The sequence below is a fragment of the Neofelis nebulosa genome, chromosome 6 (genome assembly GCF_028018385.1).
Source record: "Neofelis nebulosa isolate mNeoNeb1 chromosome 6, mNeoNeb1.pri, whole genome shotgun sequence".
NCBI classification, from domain to species: Eukaryota; Metazoa; Chordata; class Mammalia; order Carnivora; family Felidae; genus Neofelis; species Neofelis nebulosa.
Window position 1 is genome coordinate 153,976,447 of NC_080787.1, and position 19,663 is coordinate 153,996,109.

Genomic DNA, 19,663 nt, shown 5'->3' on the forward strand with positions numbered 1-19,663 from the left:
TCCCAGTACAGTAGCCTTTCTTGCTAGTCTCGAGTGTTTACAGTCAGCCTATTAGATAAAAAAAAACCTTTTGTCTCCGTGTCATCTGCTCGCAGGCCAAGTTGTAAATTAAGAGCAAGCAAATAAGATCTGGAAAAGAAGATACAAAGTGTTGCACAAACAGTACTTAGTTTTGCATCCAAAAAGCCAGTTTCTTATGGCTACTCCTGTATTTGTTTTAAGGTTAGAGAAATCATGTATGAAGTAGATAGTGATTTAAACACTTAGCTATTTCTGTATTTTGATTAGGTTCCCTTTTTTTTTTTTTTTAAAGTAACTTAAAATTATGTCTAACTTAAATTTTATTTATTGAAAATCTGGTTTCCTGAGTCCCACTCCGGTTTTCTTTACTGGGTTTGGTTTTCCGTTTGCTTGCTTGCTTGCATATTGATTTTGAATTGAGGTAAAAGATAAACGTGGTGAAATGCGGAGATCTTGAATGTGTAAGTTTTGGTAAATACACGCCTGTAGCCGTCAGCCCAGTCAAGATAAAGAACCTCTCCATTCCCCAGACCTTTCCTTGTCTCGGGAGCTGGGTTTTGGCTGTAATCAAGAGGAAGTCAGCTAGGCCAGAGAGGCTTTCTGTGATTCTGTGCCGACAGCTGCCTTAGTGATGATGTTACTTTTATCAGAAGGCTCAAAGCAACGGACCTGAAAAGCAGGAGAAAGAAGGTGTTATCCAGAACTTCAAGAGAACTCTCTCCAAGAAAGAGAAGAAGGAGAAAAAGAAGAGAGAGAAAGAGGCAGTGAGGCAGGCATCTGAGAAAGATGATCGGCCTTTCCAAGGGGATGACCTGTAAGTAATTCTGGAAACGTCTCCGTCTCTGTCCTATTTAATGAAGCAGACCTTGTTAAATTACCAGATAAACTGTGAGAAGGACAAGCATCAGTTAAGAAATGAGCTTGGGTGCTTGGCTCTTCTGTGCTGAGGGGAGCTGAGGGGTGCCGAGGGGTCTCCCCTAACCAGGTTCCTGGCTGGCAGGGGCAGACCCCTCTCCCCGGGTTTGCTAATCTCAGGTAATCAACCTGCTGAACAGTATTGTTCTTAGCATACTATTGTCAGTGTTTTCTTCGTTGTGGACCTTTCGTTTCTGGGTGGTTTTTTTTTTTTTTTTTTTTTTTCTTTCTCCTTTGGTCCTTAAATTAAGGTGGCAGTGGTTTCTTTTTTCTTTCTTTTTTTTTTTTTAATTTTTTTTAATTTTTTTTTTTTTATTTATTTTGGAGACAGAGCATGAACGGGGGAGGGGCAGAGAGAGAGGGAGACACAGAATCGGAAGCAGGCTCCAGGCTCTGAGCCATCAGCTCAGAGCCCGACGCGGGGCTCGAACTCACAGACCGCGAGATCGTGACCTGAGCCAAAGTCGGACGCTCAACCGACGGCGCCACCCAGGCGCCCCGGTAGTGGTTTCTTCAATACACTGAACACCTCATCAGGGGTTGGCAGGACCACTGAGAAGAGCAGCTGTGCCTTTTTTTTTTTTTTTTTTTAACATTTGAGAGAGAGACCCAAGTGTGAGTGGGGTCAGGGCAGAGAGAGACAGGGAGACACAGAATCTGAAGCAGGCCCCGGGGTGTCAGCACAGAGCCCGACACAGGGTTCTAAGTCACAAACTGCAAGATGGTGACCTGAGCCGAAGTGGGACGCTCAACCGACTGAGCCACCCAGGCGCCCCTAATTAAATGATTTTTAGGATTAAAAATGACCTCTTAAAGTGTATTTATCGAAATTGAGTCTTTTATCCGCCTTACCTGAATATGCAGTTTTCAAAAACTCTGCCCTCTGGACAGTTGATTGCTTGTCGGAGGAGCCGCTGGGGCAATTTTGTTAGGAAAATTTACCTTCAAGAAAGTGAATGTTAAATCTTTTAGTTCAAGAATCATGCTATTAGAGTTCAAGATTTACTATAATTTTAAAAGCCTTTTACTAAAAGTATATTCAGTTCTTTATTTCTTGTGGTTGGAATGTTTGTCACTCATTTGGTCTATTTTTAGGAAAACACTGGTGGAAATTCCAGACGTGTAATTTGCACGTTTTTCTTCGAGCCTGGTTAGCGAATGCACAGCAATTGGGCTGTTACGTAAACTGGCTATAAGATCTTAATGATCCGTTTCTGCTCCGTGTACTAGCTTGCGTCGAGAGGGACCGGGTTGTCCACAGTCCCGATGGGCACCAGGTACCAGTGCGTGCAGACCCTGGCCTGCTGCGGAGCGAGCCGGGGAGCACCTGCCGCCGCCACCGCTGTGTGACTGCGGCGGAGCGGTTTCCCGTGCGACCCTGAGCGGACGCCGCTGGCGCCTCTTTTTCTTGCAGCGAGAATTCCCGACTGGCCGCCGAGGTTTACAAAGACATGCCCGAGACCAGCTTCACGCGCACGATCTCCAACCCCGAGGTGGTCATGAAGCGCCGGCGGCAGCAGAAGCTGGAGAGGCGGATGCAGGAGTTCCGGAGCTCGGATGGGCGGCCGGACTCAGGTGCGCGTGCGCCGGGCGGGGCCGCCGCGCCCGCCCCGGGTCTCTGCCTGGGGCCCGGCAGCGATGGGTCTGGTTAGGCCCTCCTCCCCGGTGCAGCTCTTGTTTTAAATTCTTGGGTTCTGGAAACTTCCGAGTGCGTACAACACAACAGAGAGAGGCGGCGAACCCCCCGTGGGCCTGTTACCCGGCCTCCGCCCCCGACCGCCCCGGCCTCCTCTCTGCTCCCACATCTGCGCCGCTTCGCAGGTTTCTCGTATTTCATCCTCTGTGTCCGTGCACTTTCCCGAAGGTGAAGGTTCCTGGGAAATAGAAAGGAAGCACGGCACTGTTGTCCCTTACCGAAGCCTTGACGGCAGTTCCCCCAGGGCCTCAGACTGTCTGGTCGTCGTTGGCCTCTTCCCGACAGCCTCCGATGATCCCTCCCTGGAGTGGGATCCAGATAGCACCTGCAGGTGGCACCTGGTCGGGCTGGCATTCGTTGCGAGTCCCTTTCCTCTTGTCTGCCCTCCTGCTTCTCGTCTTTACGGGTGTGCGGTGGAGACCCGGGTTATTTGTCTTGGGGACTTTGCTGACTGCATCCAGGTGTACCCTGGTTTTCCTCCGGCTCTGCTTCCTTGGTTAGGGGAGGAGGTGGGGTAGCTTTTTGCGGGGAGAGGGAGCGGGGCGGAAATACCTCCCGTACCAGCATCCACCGGTGAGCAGTGGTTGTGAGCTTTTTAACGAATTCGTGGAGTTAAAACTTGTCAGTGTCTTTCCGTCTGTTGCAGTTACTGTCCTTCCTTACTGGTTCCTGAATTGTCACTTTGAGACAGCAAGGGTCTCTTCCACCTGGCACCTGAGGCTTTGACGTGTCCCCGGTGGTCTTGGGGAGTCTCCCTGCGTGACAGGACACCGAGGCTCACCTTGGGAATGTGCTGCCCCAGACTAGGAAGGTGGCTGTTTCTCTTACAAATGCTCGCTCTTTCTGGTTGCTCGGAGAGCTCCCTGGTGCTGCTTAGTGTTCGCTCCCCCCCCCCCCCCCCCCCTTCAGTGGACAGAGCTAGCTGACTTCTAGTACGTGTTTCTTACTGCTTCGGTTTCAGGCAATCTAGCCTTTCTTAGGCTAAATTCTCTCCACCTGACACCAATAACGTCTAATTGTTTTATTTTGACATTACGATTTATTATAGGAAAAAGCAAAGTGATACTGTTATTAGCAACAGTATGATCGTGAAAAAATTTGAAGCTTCTTGGGAAACTTGCTTGTGAGTGTATCTTGTAAGGTTATATTGTCAAATAACTAACTAGTTTGGGTAAATATCTATCTAGTGTGTGATTCCTAGATCATAGGGAAGTTCTGTCTTTAACTTTTTTTTTATTTTTGAGAGCGAGAGACACACAGGGTGTAAGCCAGGGAAGGGCAGAGAGGGAGACAGAATCCGAAGCAGGCTCCAGGCTCCGAGCTGTCAGCACAGAGTCTGACTGACGTGGGGCTCAAACTCATGAACCACGAGATCGTGACCTGAGCCGAAGTCGGATGCTTAACCAGGCGCCCCTACTTTTAACTTCTTAAGGAAACCGCATACAGTTTCCCAGAGTGGCTGCACCAGTTTGCATTCCCACCAACAGTGCGTGCATAAGGGTCCCTCTTTCTTCCCATCCTCGCCAACATCTGTTGTTTCTTGGGTTATTAATTTTAGTCATCCTGACAGGTGTGAGATGGTATCTCATCATGGTTTTGATCTGTGTTTCCCTGGTGATGAGTGATGTTGAGCATCTTTTCGTGTGTCAGCCATCTGGATATCTTCTTTGGAAGATAAAAAAACAACAACACAGCTATTTGAAGGGGCACATCCCCCCCAATGTTTCTAGCAGCACTGTCAACAACAGCCAAACTAAGGAAAGAGCCCACATGTCTGCTGACCGATGAATGGATAAAGAAAATGTAGCGTGTATATATACAGGGGAATGTTATTCGGTGATGAGAAAGAATGAAATCTTGCCATTTGCAACAACATGGGTGGAACTGGAGGGTATTAGGCTAAGCGAGATAAGTCCGAGAAAGACCAATACCATATGATTTCACTCGTGGAATTTAAGAACAGAACAGATGAATGTATGGGAAGGGGAGAAGAGAAAGAGGGAGGCAAACCCTAAGAAGACTCTTAAGGATAGAGAAACCGAGGGAAGTGGGTGGGGGATGGGCACTGAGGAGGGCACTTGTTGGGATGAGCACTGGGTGTTGCATGTAAGTGATGAAGCAGTAAATTCTACCTCTGAAGCCAGTTTTACCAAATATGTTAACTAGAATTTAATCTGAAAAGAGAAAAAATTACTGTGTTTGGAAATCACCTATTTGATTCCTCTGCATGTTGACTTATATTTGTTTTATTTTGTTTCTGATTTTAGAGGTTTGCTTCTTAAAAATGTAATGTGCTTTAATAATTCCTAAGGCAGATGTACCCAGCATGGTGTGTGTGTGTGTGTGTGTGTGTGTGTGTTTTATTTTTTAATTTTTTCTTTTAACTTTTATTATTGAGAGAGACAGAGCACGAGCAGGGGAGGGGCAGAGAGAGAGGGAGATACAGAATCCAAAGCAGGCTCCAGGCTCCGAGCTGTCAGCACAGAGCCCGACACGGGGCTCGAACTTGTGAACCGTGAGATCATGACCTGAGCTGAAGTTGGACACTGAACCGACTGAGCCAGCCAGGCGCCCCTCAGAGAGCTTTTTAACTCCGCCTAGGCTGCAAATTGGAGTGGTGACTGTGGGAGCAGAGTAGAAGTTGGATCTGAGGGAGTCGCTTTGGAAGTGGGCGCCTGCTGCTCGCGGGGGACCCGTCTCTGAGCGCGGCCACTGAGAGCGAAGGGGTGCACCAGGTTCCTAAGAGGCGGAGTTAACAGACCCAGAGCAGACTGGATTCTACTTGGGAGGGGAGGCATTCTGGATAACGCCCGTTTTCCTGGGATGGGTGTTGCTGCTCTGGAACGAGAGGACGTTTGTGAGCGGAAGATAGGTTTTGCTGAGGTGCCGGTGTGATCGGGGGGCTGTTTTGAGCTGGAAGGGCAGTGTGTCTAGACCAGGCACTGGGCAGCAGTGTCTGATGGAGGGAGAGAGTTGGGGAGTAATTTATGGTTGCCAGGTAATGTCACTGGGCGTGGGTGAGATTCTTTTTGTAGAAAGTATGTAGGTAATGGGAAGACTTAAGGCCACTGTTAAGAGGACTGGGCAGTGAAAGGAGGAAACGAAGCAAAACAGTCTCCAAGGAGTTAGGAAAACTAGCAGAACATCTAAGAAGTAGAGCTTTAGAGGGATGGGGGTAGAAGGAATAGTTTTTGTCTCCAGACTTCCAGGAGACACTGAAAACCTAAATATTGTTAGCAAAATAGCTGTGGTTAATATTAACCAGTCAAATGTATTAAGTTCAACTATTTTGTTTGTCTTTAATAAATGACTTAGAAAAATATGTTCTCAGGACACCCGGGTGGCTTATTGGCTAAGCGTCTGGCTTAGGTCATGATCTCAAGGTTTGTGGGATCAAGCCGCACATCGGGCTCAGTGCCGAATATGGAGACAGCTTGAGATTCTCTCTCCCTCTGCCCCTTTGCCTGGCTTGCACTCTGTCTTAAAAAAAATAAATTAATAAAATGAAGTAGAATTGACAAACATTGTTAGTTTCAGGTATACACTGTGATGATTCAACCCTCTTATACACTGCAAAGTGATCACATAATGTGACTAGTCGCCCCGGTGGGGGGGTGGGGGGTGGGGCTTAGTTGGTTAAACATCTGAGTTTTGATTTCAGCTTAGGTCATGATCTCATGGTTTGTGGGGCCGAGCCCCACCTGGGGTTCTGTGCTGACAGTGTGGAACCTGCTGGGGATATTTTCTCTCTTTCTCTTCCTCTCCCCTGCTTGTGCACACTCTGTCAAAATAAACTTAAAAAAAAACAAAAATGTATTCTCGTAACCTGTTACGGTTACTGGTTTAGCTGTCCTGTCGGTAGAAGCCGTGGGATGTGGTCACGTGCGGGTGAGTGTAACGAGAGTGACCGCTCAGTCTGTTACTTCCCTGTCTTGTCAGCCTGACAGTTTGCCCCCTCGGTTCTGATGACTGAACTCCCTTCACGGCCCATCGGACTCGGCCCGTAGGAAGCTTCCCCCCTGGGCTTTGTAAAGCACGGTTAAGCACTCAGGCACGCTTTGTGGTGTCCTCCGAGGAGCTGGCCCGGAAGCGTCCCGTGCGTCTCAGGTAGCTGATGCGTGGCACAGGCCATGAGCACCAGTTACAGCCACGGATTTCTTACTGCGACACCGTCGGCGACCGTGTGGGAATTCTCCCGCCTCGGCGTCCTCACGACCCGTGTTGGGAGTGCCGGCTGTGACCGGGGTCCCGCACTTGGGGTCCTGGAGAGGTGCGGGCCTCCGTGTACTCGTCTCCAGTCCTGCCTTCATCAGAGACCGAAACGTACATTGATGCAAATGAGTTTCAGTCCATTTTACTGAGCTGCTCCACTCTTCCTCCTCAGCACGGAGGGTGGGGCCTGCCTCCGTGACAAACACACCGTGGTGTTAGGCTTGTAAACCGGAAACTGTTTGAATTAGACCCTCTCAACACTCAGTACACTGAAACCAAGTTAGATGTAGATGGGTAAACGGATGCCAAAAGTAACCCATCCAGTAGTGAAGTTTGGCCACGTGAGCCTGAGTTTTCCAGCCGCCTCATCGTGGCGTGTCCCTTAGAAGAAATGCTGCTCGAAAGTGTGTATCTGTAGGAGCCATACTGACTCTTGAAAATGGTTTTCTGGGAAGCCCCGACCTTCAGTTTTTTCAGACAAAAAGTGTTTGTTTCTCTGCAGTCTGTACCTTGGGGTTGCAAAGTACTTGTCTAGACTTCGAGCAGATGCCACATTTTTCAGAAAAATTAGATTTCTGATCACTCGCATGTTTTGGTAGCCTCCTAAGGGAGGGCACAAGGCCCCCTCATCAGCTTTCAGAACAGGCATTCTGGTTTGCTCCTTGGTTGTCTGATGGGCACAGTACAGACAGGTTGCCTGTGTCTGCAAAATGGTTCTTACTCGTTCTCTTGTACGTGTTTTCCTTATAAATTGCCCCGAATGTGCCTTTGGCAGCGGGGCACGATGAAGTCAGAAGGGAGCACCTTGGGCTAGTGCAGCACGCGCTTTAACAGCTGGCCTCCCTGCTGGGACGGCGTCCCCCTCTGCAGCTCTGCTTCAGCCGGAAACCCGGCCGCTTAGGAGAGCACCGGTGGCATTGTGCCCGCCTCCCGACGTGGCACGGGCACACGTGCAACTGAGGCCTTCCGGTGGCTCCCACTTCGGCTAGAGTAAAACCCAGACCCTCACGATCCTCACGATCATGGTTTGCGAAGTCCCACGTGGTCTGGCCTCGGTCAGCCTGACTGCGTTTTCCCTGCCTTCCCTCGGGTGCATCTCTGGCCAGTGAGCCTTCCGGACCTGTGCCAGCTGAAGGCCTTAGCACCTGCTCGCCCCCTGCCCAGAGAGGTCCTCAGGTGGCCATGAGGCCGCCGCTGCTGGCCATCCAGGGCTCATGGCAGGTGTCCATCTTCGAGAAGGCTTAACAGTCCCACGAGCTTAGGAAGCTCTCGGTTACGGTCTTTCTTACCACCATGCTTGTGTTTTTCACAACGCGTGCCGCCATCTTAGGTTTTCTTGTCGCTCTTTCCCCCCCACCCCCTGCACCCCACACCTAGAGTAGAAGCCGTTTGAAGGCCAGGACACTGGACTGTTCATGGCTGCGTCCTCAGCATCGGAACATGGGCCTCTGTGTGAGTTCACGTGTGCTAAATCGTTGACAGGCAGCACTGTCGGAACACCGTGGAGTTTCTTCCTTTTCTCATCTTTGAACCATGGTGAAAATGGGTTCATCGTTATAAGAACTACTTGGGCTTGAAGAGGGAACAGGATCCGTTCTGTCGCACAGGACTAGTCAGCATACGGTGTTACTGGATCAGCAGGTGACTGTTCACGTGTGTTGTCTAACAGGAAAGGAGCATGGAATTAGGATCACAGATTTCATCGTTGCATTCATTACAACCGGAACTTAGATGCCCTTTTTTAAAGTGATCATAAACGTTCGCTGTCTCGGTTACTGGGATAAAATAAAGGAGTGCTCAAAGATGTCTGAATGTTTTTTTCAGGTGGAACACTGAGAATTTATGCAGATAGCTTAAAACCGAACATTCCCTACAAGACAATCCTGCTGTCCACCACGGATCCTGCTGACTTTGCTGTGGCCGAGGCTCTAGAGAAATACGGTCTGGAGAAGGAGAACCCTAAAGATTACTGCATCGCCCGGGTAAGTGACTACCCAGCCAGAACTTAGCAGTGCTACACATGCCGGCACTTCTCGTTCAAGTGGCAAGATAGCCTTTGAGTGAAGTTCAGCGTAGGCTGGTTTTCTTTGCACTGTATCATTTAAAATATAATACGTGGAAACCCTGTGTTAAATGCCCCTTCTGTTACAGAAGCAATACATGTTCTTACGATAAGAGAAAGTGTAAAAAGGTGAAGGCGATAAAGTCACCCATAGTTCTAATACCAAAGGGTAACCACTGCCCACGCTTCTGTATACACATATCTTTAGTTCTTATTTTGTGTACATAGGTGACTTCGTGTTTTTCATGATGTCGTCTTAAGGTTTTCACTGAGATACCGCGTGACAGTCCCACTCTTAAGTGGACTCCAGTTTGCTGTTCTAACGAGCGTTTGGTCGGTGTGTTGAGTAGCCAGACTGTCTTGGAGATAAGGCCTGCGTCTCTCACCCTGGTCCTCAGAGACCATGAGATGCTTTTCCTCACAGCTGAGTGGCTGACACTAAGTGAGATCCAGCAGGGTTTCTCTCCTGAGGCAGACTCCTTGGAAAGTTCTTAACCCTTAAGTCCGTCACGAGGAAATGCTGACTTCTTCATTACCGGGATTTCTCTGGCAAAATCTCCTCCTGGCAGTGGAGTTTTAGAAGAAATAAATCCCTTCCTTTCCCCATCTTAGCAGTTGATTACGAAACCGTGACGTATGACTTGCCATAGTGCCCCTGCCGCACAAGATGACCGGGGAGTAAGTAGAGGCAGTAACCGTGCGTATTTGAAGTCTGCGGTGTCCCCAGTACCGACCCCCACCCCAGGAACGCCCCCCCACCTTCGAAAGTCCCTTACCCCGTCTCCATCCCAGGTAGTGCTCTCTGGCGCTTGGTGTCGTGGACTAGAACTGCACATAAATGGCGTCGTGTAGCCAGCGGTCTTTCTGCGTGCTTTCCTCCACTCGGCACCGGGAGCTCGGGGTCGGCCGCGTGCTTGGCATGTCTACACTGGCTTCCTTCCTGTTGCTGAGCAGTATTTCGCTATATGGATGGTTTGCGGTGCCTTCACCCGCTTACCTGCTGACGGGCATTTGGGTTGTTCCCGGTGTTGGGTTTTGGGCGGTTACGGTCAGGCTGCTCTGAGCATGTGTGTGCAGGTGTCCTCACAGACCTGATTTCTTAAGTAAATGCTGGGTGGCAGGTGTATGTGTAACTTTTTAGGAAACTTTGAAACTGTTTTCCAAAGCAATTAAATCACGTTGCGGTTGCTTTACTTCCTCATTTGTGTTTGATACCGTCAATTATTTTAAGAATCGGCCATTCTGGGGCGCCCGGGGGGCTCTGTCGGTCGGGCGTCCGACTTCGGCTCAGGCCGTGATCTCGCGGTTCGTGGGTTCGAGCCCCGCGTCGGGCTCTGTGCTGATGGCTCGGAGGCTGAAGCCTGGAGCCTGCTTCGGATTCTGTGTCTCCCTCTCTCTCTGCCCTTGCCCCGCTCCTGCTCTGTCTCTCAAAAGTAAATACTTTTGAGAAAAAAAAAAGAATCAGCCTTTCTGATAGGGTATAATGGGATGTCCGTGTGGCAAACGGTTTTAATTTCCCTCTTGATAGTTCTGTGTTAAGTCCTTTGTAGGATACATGTGTTGTGAATATTTTTCCCCAGTCTGTGGCTTGGTTTGCCTTTTCATTTTTTTAATGATGCCCTTTAGAGAATATATATATATATTTTTTAAGCCTTCTATTATTTTTGTGTTCTCTGTAAGAATTTACCTCTTTTGAGTTGCAAACAGTTTCCTCCTGAAGTTTTGTACTTTAGTTTTTACGTTTTGGTCTCTGTTCCATTTCAAGTTAGCGTCTATATGTTGGTGTGAGATCAGGGCAGGTGTTCATTTTTTCCGGTGCAGGTAATTGGTTGACCCAGCACCATTTGTTAAAAGGACTTTCTTTTTTTCCCTGTTGAGTGCTTTAACGTCTTTGCTGAAAATCAATTGGCCATATGTGTGTGTGGTTCTATTTCTGGAGTCTGTTAATCTGTATTTTATCTTTTTGTGAACACCACACTGTATCAATAACTAGATTGATAATAAGTCTTAAAATCAGGTAAATAAGTCCCAATTTTGTTCTTGCTTTTATTTTTTCTAACATTTATTTTTGAGAGACCGCGCACATGTGCGTGAGCGGGGGGAGGGGCAGAGAGAGAGAGGGAGACACAGAATCTGAAGCAAGCTCCAGGCTCCCCGCTGTCAGCACGGAGCCCGGCGCAGGGCTTGAACCCATGAGCTGTCAGATCATGACCTGAGCCAAAGTTGGATATTTAACAGACCGAGCCACCCAGGGGCCCTGTTTTTGCTTTTAAAAATTGCTTCAGTTATTCTGTATTATTTATGTTTCTGAATAAATTTCAGAATCAGCTTGTCCATTTCTGCACAGAACCTGCTGGAGTTGTGACTGGATTTGCATGGACTCTAGATAAGTCAGGGGACACCCTGTCCTCAGTCTCCAGTCTTCTAGGCTGTGGACAGAGTGCACCTCTGTGTGTGTGATCTCTGTGCTCCCAGTAGTATTTTGTAGTGCTCGGAGTAGAGGTCTAAGACCCCTTTTATTAGCTAGATTGAATTAAGTAAAAGAGTCTGTTGAGTTTTATGCCTTTTAATTTTGTTGAAAAGCTAAGAAGTTATATTCAGTTGGAAAAACGGTTTGGTAGATTTGTAGTTTGATAAATATAGTTGAATTGTCAGCTGAAAATAGATAAGAGAACAGATTTTTTTTCCCATTAAAATGACAGCGAAGAAATAAAAACCTGTGTAAGTGCTCAAGAACGAAGAGAATGAGAGGAGAGATGGCGGAAGATAGGGTTGTGAGTGAATTTCTGAAGAAGCAGGTGACAGGTGTCCTGCTCATTGGGCCGCAGAAAGCCTACGGAGAGAACCCGCCAGGGAGGAGCTTGCTAGTGCCCATGTCACGAGCCCACGCGGACCCAGGAATGCGTTGCTTTAGCACTTCCCGAGTCCACGTTGAAAGCGGAGCTAAATCATATTGGGTTGAAAGTTTCCAGAAGCAGTGGACTCCACCAGATTTCCTTCCCGTTCCAACTGCCGTCTCTTGTCTCCGTGTGAAGGCTGTGGTCGACCTGATGGGGAGGAGGCCTTGTGTTTGGGGGTAACGGGCACACAGGGCACAGCAAGGGTCTTGACTGAAAGTGGGAGGGTGGAGCGGAAGCCTCTGCCCAGGATGCTGACGGCCAGAAGATTTAAGGACTTCTCCCAGAAGGCACTCTCTGGCCACGTGAGAAAGATGTGTGTGCAAACTGACCTGTGGAAGCGCTGGTCCAGTAACCTCACTCAGGCCTCCTGGCAGGAATCCTCGTGCATACGTACGTACGTACGGCCCTCACCTTGAGGTCTCTCGTGACTCACTGTTGAACATGAACGGACGGCCAAGGTTCAACAGACACTGAAACACCTTCGAGACGAAAGACCAACCCAAACAGGCAAAAGAACACAGATGAGATAAGACAGAAAGCAGACGGAAGTGTTCAAAGACCGAGAGACTCGGACAATAAGGAAGACCGTGTATCTGTGGAATAAGACCAAATAAGTCCTGTAAGAAGGGACACTCAGACCTTAGAAGTTTATAAATGTAAGTAAATAAGGGATAGGAGAAAAGTATCAATAAAAGGGGTGAAAGATAAAGGTAAGGAAACATGCCAAGTGTAGAACAAAACGGAAAGATCAGAAAGTTAGATCCGCAGTAGAATACCTAACACTTACCTAAAGGAGGGTCAGATAGAGAAAGCAAGAGGACATGGGGAGAGAGAGAAGTTACCAAAGAAATGTACTAGAATATCTCCCAGAACAGGAGGGTTTGAGTTGCTGGTTTGAAAAGGCCCACTGAATAATGGTACAGTTACTGAAAAAGATCCAAACCAGGGCATACTATTTTGAAATTGTAGAAAACTAGAGAAAAGAAAACAAGGATTCCAAGGAGAAAGATTCAAGTCGCATATAAAGGATTGGGGGGCAAGATTGCTGCCAGTCATTTCAGTAGTGGTCACGGAGTCTGGAATACATGTAGCTTTCTAATTCAGAGTGGAATGGTTTCCAGTCCAGATTGTCAAATGGTAGGTACATGGAACGAAGACCTTTCAAAACCCGTAAGGCCAAACTTACCACCCCTTCAGCCTTTCTCAAAAAGGTACCGCAGGGTATTCTCCGGCAAGATGGGCGGAGTGGGCCAAGAAAGGGAAAGATCCAGCCAGGCTCCCAGAATAGAGTCCGGCACAGGAGGTCATCCCAGCAGTGGTGGCGAAGGAGGGTCTGGAGGGCATCTGTGCAGTCATCCTACAGAGCACCCGCTTCAGAGTGGACGTAGCGTCTGAGATTGAGAATGGTGTTTATAAATAAGGTGATAAGTGTTACGGTCTGTCTAAAGCAAGGGGCTAGTGAATTCCCGAGGGTGTTTCTGTGAGGACTTGTTCTCATTCCCGTGTGTTACAGCAGGTAGTAAGAAGCAAACTCCGCACCCATCACTAAAGGGATGCCCATCCATACCATTGAATACCTGTGGCTGTGAAACATGATGAATTAAACCCATCTTATAAAACACCCTTTATTTGGAAAAACAATTACCATAAAATAAAATGAAGCAACGTGAACCCCTGTGTGTGCCTCCATGACCATACAGCAAGGTGGATGCATGGGAAGGGTCCGCTCCAGGTCACTACCCGCCGACGTGAGGGGAAGGGCAGGGAATGGAAGACTTTGAGATACCACATGTGATGCAGATGTGAGCCTCTTACGTGAGGTAGATGGGTGAAGGTCATTGCCAAAAGTGTGGTCGTAAAAATAGTTCTCTCACAGTGGGGTTCGTTTCTTCCTTGGGCTTTTCTGTATTTCACTTTTTCACAGTGATCCTGCATGATTGGGAATGGGGACGAAACACCTCAAAGCTCGTGTCTCCGTGGGGTGGGGAAGATAGGTGACCACGAGCGTTTGGTGTCGATGTGCTCTTTCGTTTCTTTGGTCTTATTAGGGAAGAGTAAGAACTAGGATTGGTGAATTCGAAGGAGAAACCATGCTTCCAGATGTGCAAGAGTATATTTTATACCGGATTTCTGGTTGTTAGCGTTCATAGAGAAACTGTATCATGACCTGAAATTCCACCATACTTTGGGGAGGGGGGGTGCCTCGGGTCAGGTCGGGAGAGCAGGTAACCAAGGTGATTGTGTATTCCCTCTGGAGGGAAAATCCTGAAGATCCAGGACGTTCTGGTGCATTTTCTCCTGGCAGTGAAGTCTGAAGTAGAGGACACCCTGCGGTAGCGCTGGGCCCTGGAGACCCTTGCCTTCCGTTGAGCACGTGGTGAGAACTGCTGTGCCCACGGGAAGCACCTCATTGGGCCCACGGATAAGGATGGATTTGGATACGTGCTCCTTATACTTGGGGTCAGCAGTGGCTGTAAACGGTGTTCCTGGTCAGAATAAAGTCAGTAAATCGGTAGTGTAAGAGTCCTGCCCCTGCTACTCTGTGGTCACCCGGGGCAGGAGCTCGGTTACCGGGGCCTGACCTCGTGCTCCGTACTTGGGATCGCTTAAGTGTCTGCCAGGGGACCGTGGACCATTAAATAATACTCAGTTCCGCGTAAAGGTGCGTTCGATATAATGCATGGTAATGGACTTTATCTTTTCCCTTTCCTTCACTTCTGCTGTACTTTTACGGATGAACTTCAGAAGTGTAAGCGCACCTTAATCAGGGTCATGAGGTTGTAAGAGCCTGCTTTGGGCTTGTGGTGACGGGCCTCTTTGAGGTCACTTGAATCTCTTTTGAGGGTCTCCTGCTTTGGGTTTTCTGTTCTATCGCATCCTTGCAAATTCTGCTTCGTAGGCGTACGGAGGTGATGACCGTTTTACTCCTGTTTTCTTTCTTGGCCTGCCATCTCGCCGGCTTCGGGATACGTAGCTCGTCCATACTCAGCGTTGTTCCGACTGTTTGATTATTCTACAAATATTTAAGTTCCTCTTGTTGGATACCCTGCTAGGCTACAAAAACAACAGCTGTCTTTAAAGGAACTTACAGAGAAGCCAAGAATGAGAAGAGAAACATGGAGTGTTGAAATGAGAGCAATCAGGGAAGGCCTCCTGGAAGAGCTGTAGTTGAGCTAGACATGGCCAGTGGGTCACCGGCCTTCAGGCCCAAGAAATCGGGGAAGTATGGAATTCATGGCCTGCTCTGAGAGCTCTGAGTAGTGGTACGTGCCCGGATCTACCAGGGTGTGTGACAAAGATCGGGACGCAAAAGAGGAGTGAAGGTCAGGTCCTGAACTGTGTGTTCTAAGCCCAAGGTACCCAATTCAGGACAAAGCAGTACGAGGAAAGATGAATTACTTTAGCACGAGGGTGTGTCGTAATGCATTTGTCTTTTTAAGGTAATCTGAAGCAGTGTGGAGATGTGGTAGGCTTCTGCACAAGAGTCTCATCCATCTGGTGTGTGAGTGTGAGGCTGTATCTAGGTGGTAGGGCCTGTGAACAGAACTCCGTTGCAGTACTGGACGTTGAAAATGATGTTCCGATGCCACTGGCTTGGCTTCTCATATTTTACTTTCTGTAGTCGTGTTGTGACGTGTTAGTATTTCAAATTGAATGAAGGGTGGGCCGATCCAGCAGGTGCACGAGGTCCCTGGGCCTCCGTCCCCTTCATTTTTGCTCTGGATTATTGCGGCTTTCCCAGGTTATTCAGAGAACTGTTTGACTACCATGAAAACATAAAGTAGTAAGTATTATGGCATGATGAATTTTAAGAGCGTCGTGAATGCAGCATTTTAAACCAGACACTTAAAGACATCTGTTGCGTGAATAACCCTGTAGTATATCTAAATGATCTGATTAAATTTAATCATAAAGCTGTTATCTACAAGAAAGAGCTATTCTGTTTTGTCGTTATGTGACGGCTATCCTGAGAGATCCCACCTTAGATGAAACTATTTTGTAAAAATGGTTACCGGATAGTGCGCAAGTGGGTTAGGGACCAGGGAGATTGAGCCACAGTAGAGTGATCTCTCCTGAGGAAATTGCTCACAATTTGACTAGTATGTACAGTCCTTCCATAAGAGTTTGTTTTAAAAAAAAAGCAAAACAAAACAGTTACTCAGCTAGTTTTTTGGGGGGCCAGAGAGGCAGGTGAGCAGACGCGGCACAGCCAGCAGGCTGAGCCGCGTTGGAAGCCGCTTCCGCGCAGGGCTCCTCCACCATTGTTGGTGGTTTGAGGATTGGGGGTTTGGTCCGTTTAATTCTGTTGTGACTTTTATTTATAGGAAGTTCTTTTTTCTGAATCCTGGTGTCGTCACAGTTAATTATTTGTTCCTTTCAGGTTATGCTGCCTCCTGGAGCCCAGCATTCGGATGAAAACGGTGCTAAGGAAACGATCCTCGATGATGACGAGTGTCCTTTACAGATCTTCAGGGAGTGGCCAACTGACCGAGGTAAAGGGTAATTTTATTCGTTACAGAATTGCTTATATGCTACATTAAACCTCTGCCTGGGGTGTCAGCTGTGTGACACTGTCAGGGGTGCAGGAGAGCGGGCGTGGCTGTCTATGCCCTCCTCCCTAGACCTGCTGAATGGCTCCTCTGGTCCCTTGTCCTGAGGGCCACACTCAGCCCACGTGCAGCGGGGGTGTGGGCCCGGAGCGGGCTATCACGCTGTGGTAGGAGGAGCCGGAGTCCTGTCTGTGCTGACCAGGTGGGCGGATTGATTACAGGGGGGACTGTAACCTGCAGCCCCAAAGATTGTCAGCAATTCGGTCATTTAAGATAATAAACCAGACTTTTCACTGTTCAGTTTCTGCTGATTGTTTCAGAGCAGGAAAGTTGAAAGCTACGTTTTGATGAAATCTCATTTTGCTCTCAGTTTCACGTGATAAGCTAACTGTCGTTCAGTGGAGGACCTTTGTGTAATAAAGACATAAAGATTTATTGCCAATTCATCCTATCAGTGCTTGAATGTACGTTGGTAGTTTAAAAAGTACACTTGTGCTTAGTGCTTTCTCTAGACTATTTAAAAGTGAACTGTATTATAAAGTCAGATTGCTTTGAATTCTGAGTTAATTCAATTGAATTAAATAAAAATCAGATCAACTAAAAACAAATTTTTGTGTGTATGTATTTGAGTATGTGTGGTGGTGTGTGTGTGTGTGTAAACTGATCATAGGCTTAGTTACCAATATAAGCATTCATTTATTCTTAACCTGATGCTCTGGTATTTTTCAAGCATGTAATATGCTTGGGTAGTCATTGATTTAAAATAATCTTTGCAGGGGCGCCTGGGTGGCTCAGTTGGTTAAGTGTTGACTGCAACTCAGGTCATGATCTCCTGGTTTGTGGGTTCGAGCCCCACGTCGGGCTCTGTGTGGACAGCTCGGAGCCTGGAGCCTGCTTCGGACTCTGTGTCTCCCTCTCTCTCTGCCCCTCCCCTGCTCATCGTGCTCGCTTGCTTGCACGCTCTCTCAAAAATAACATTGAAAATTAAAAAAATAATCTTTGCACATGGCTACCAGAGTTTTTCAGAGTACGAGTGACTAATATTTCCTCCACTGAGTAAAAGTATAAATTGAGTAAACCTTCACTCGATCATTCCTTGAAAGGTGTTATTAAGTTATATCTTCCTGATAAATCTTAGGGGAGTTGGCCATCAGTCACTCAGCCTTCCTCGCCTGTTTGAGTCTGGTTGATGATTTACAACATTCTGTTCTAGGGGTTTTAGTCTTTCAGTTGAAGAGAAGGCCGCCAGACTACGTCCCGAAGAAAACGAAGAAACCTGTCGACGGGAAGCTGGTGAAAGGGAAAGAGAGAGCCGAGGGTTCCGGCTACGGCTCAGCACTTCCGCCCGAGAAGTTGCCCTACCTGGTGGAGCTCAGCCCAGGTGAGAAGGATGATCGGTGCATGTTGCTTCAGCTTTAAATGTTTTACCTGTAAGGAATTGTATTTACTCTTTCAGTTGGCTGAAAACCTTTTTTAGACCATTTATTTTTTAAAAAGTTACTCTCATAAGCTGACATTTAAAAAAAAAAATAACAAAACAAACAACCCAGAACCTTGAGGTTATATGGGACATGTATGTTTATGCATAAAAATAAAGTTCACATGGATAAAAATGAATATTGAAAAACAAAATTTAAAACCGTGAGTATGAGGTGTTTAAGGACAAATGATACACGTCTTTAAAAAATGTTTTTCCCAAAATAACCTTATAAAATACTTAGTCTCCTAAAAATGGCAAACTGGAATGTACTCTTTGGGCAAATTTAATTCAAGCAGGTACACGTGGGATAAGTGCCCTGTTGAATGTGTGAACAGTGTGAGAAAGAGTACCTTTAAGTTGACCAGAACAGTAATCCATCTAGAAGAGGAAGGATATTTGGTTTTAGAATCCTAACAGACTGGGTTTCTTTTCATGTTAGTGCTCGGTTTCTTTTTAGAGCTCTTCTCTAAAGCTGTTCTAAAGTAGCCTTAGAGGCAAAGAAATCTATGAACGTCCTTACAGAGGTGTTTTGTACACACATCTGGATGTAGAGTGAAATGTGTGTGTATGTGATGTATATAAATACACACATGACCTCTTGGTCGTTCAGCTCAACTATATCCTTTTTTATTCATTGGCTTAAAATGGTGGAGTGTCCCCCGTATTCTGAAATGCTTTGAAGAGCAGAGATTGTGCTCTCGTGCCCAGGACTGCTTTCCGATACAGCTCAATTAGTAATTACAGAAGAAGCTGCAAACCCAAGTGACTATGTAGGTCGTCTGGAGTTGCTCAGACAGGAATTCTGTCCTTCTCTTCCTGGGTTCTCGAGCGTTGGTGTTTACGAGACGTGGTCCCGCAGCCGGTGGCACAGGCAGGCTCTGTGGACGCGGGAAAGTGGGGTTTGGGCCGATGCTCTGTAACTTATGATCGGTGGCGGTGTGCTGTAAGTGGTAGTTTTTATACTTGTTACGTTTGAGGAATTATCAGAATCGGTGAGCTGTTTGTGAGGAATGTGTCAGTGTTGCTTTGTCCCTCGGTTCTCTGACCGAAAAGTTCATTTAAACTTGTCGCTGTGGTTTGGAGCCCTGGCCCGGTATTGCTGTGCGACCAGAGGGCGTGTGCACACGGTGGCCATCTGAGGCAGTGACGGCATCTGAGGGCCAGCCGGTGTGTCGGAACTTAGAAGTTTCTAGGATCATTGGGTCTGCTTTTTGAAAGTTTGCATTGCATGCTAGAAGCTAATGGTTTTCTCCAAACCTAAATTTTTGAGGATTCAGGAGTGTCTGTCTGGAGGGACCTGATAAAGAGCTGACATGGGGTAATTTTCAGAGGACAGTGGGAAGGGGGTTTGCATGGGGAGCAGAGCCGGGGCGAGCATTCATCCGTGCATCTGTCTCACAAGTATCTATTGATACTTACCACGTGTCAGGCCCTCCCTGGTCAGGGCCTCCGAGGTACAGCCACAGCAAGACAGATGAGACCTGCTGAGACCTGGACCACTGACATTCTAGTGAGAACTGCTATTTTCCCTGCTCATTTCATGTTTGTAGTCCCCCTGTTAAACACAAAGGAGTTTTGTAGGCACGTGTGTGGGACGAGAACAGACCCTGCAGAGAAACCTTTCTCTAGATGTTGGCACAGCGTGCGTGGGGTTCTCGCTCGCATGTGTCCCTCCTTGCTGGCGCCCTGCTGCCTTTACCCACCTTGACGGTGGAGCTTCTGCTCCGGGGAGGGCGAGGTACCAGAGCCATCCCCGCCCTCAGGTGCCTCCCTGTGGTCTGACCTCCTTCCCCAGTGCCTCGGGCTGCCCGCCAGGTCGCCTCCCTC

General features: G+C 47.8%; 1 protein-coding gene across 19 annotated transcripts in view; it reads left to right on the forward strand.

Annotated features, from left to right (window-relative positions):
- The window catches only part of AFDN (afadin, adherens junction formation factor), a 140,228-nt gene that overhangs the window by 41,893 nt on the left and 78,672 nt on the right, over nucleotides 1-19,663 (forward strand). For 16 of the 19 annotated variants that reach the window (XM_058735923.1, XM_058735910.1, XM_058735912.1 and 13 more), the window contains 5 exons: nucleotides 672-835; nucleotides 2,351-2,511; nucleotides 8,669-8,826; nucleotides 16,188-16,299; nucleotides 17,570-17,737. In XM_058735923.1, coding sequence (XP_058591906.1) covers nucleotides 672-835; nucleotides 2,351-2,511; nucleotides 8,669-8,826; nucleotides 16,188-16,299; nucleotides 17,570-17,737 — 763 coding nt within the window. The remainder of the gene's footprint in view (nucleotides 1-671; nucleotides 836-2,350; nucleotides 2,512-8,668; nucleotides 8,827-16,187; nucleotides 16,300-17,569; nucleotides 17,738-19,663) is intronic. The other 3 variants (XM_058735916.1, XM_058735922.1, XM_058735905.1) reach the window with 1 other exon arrangement.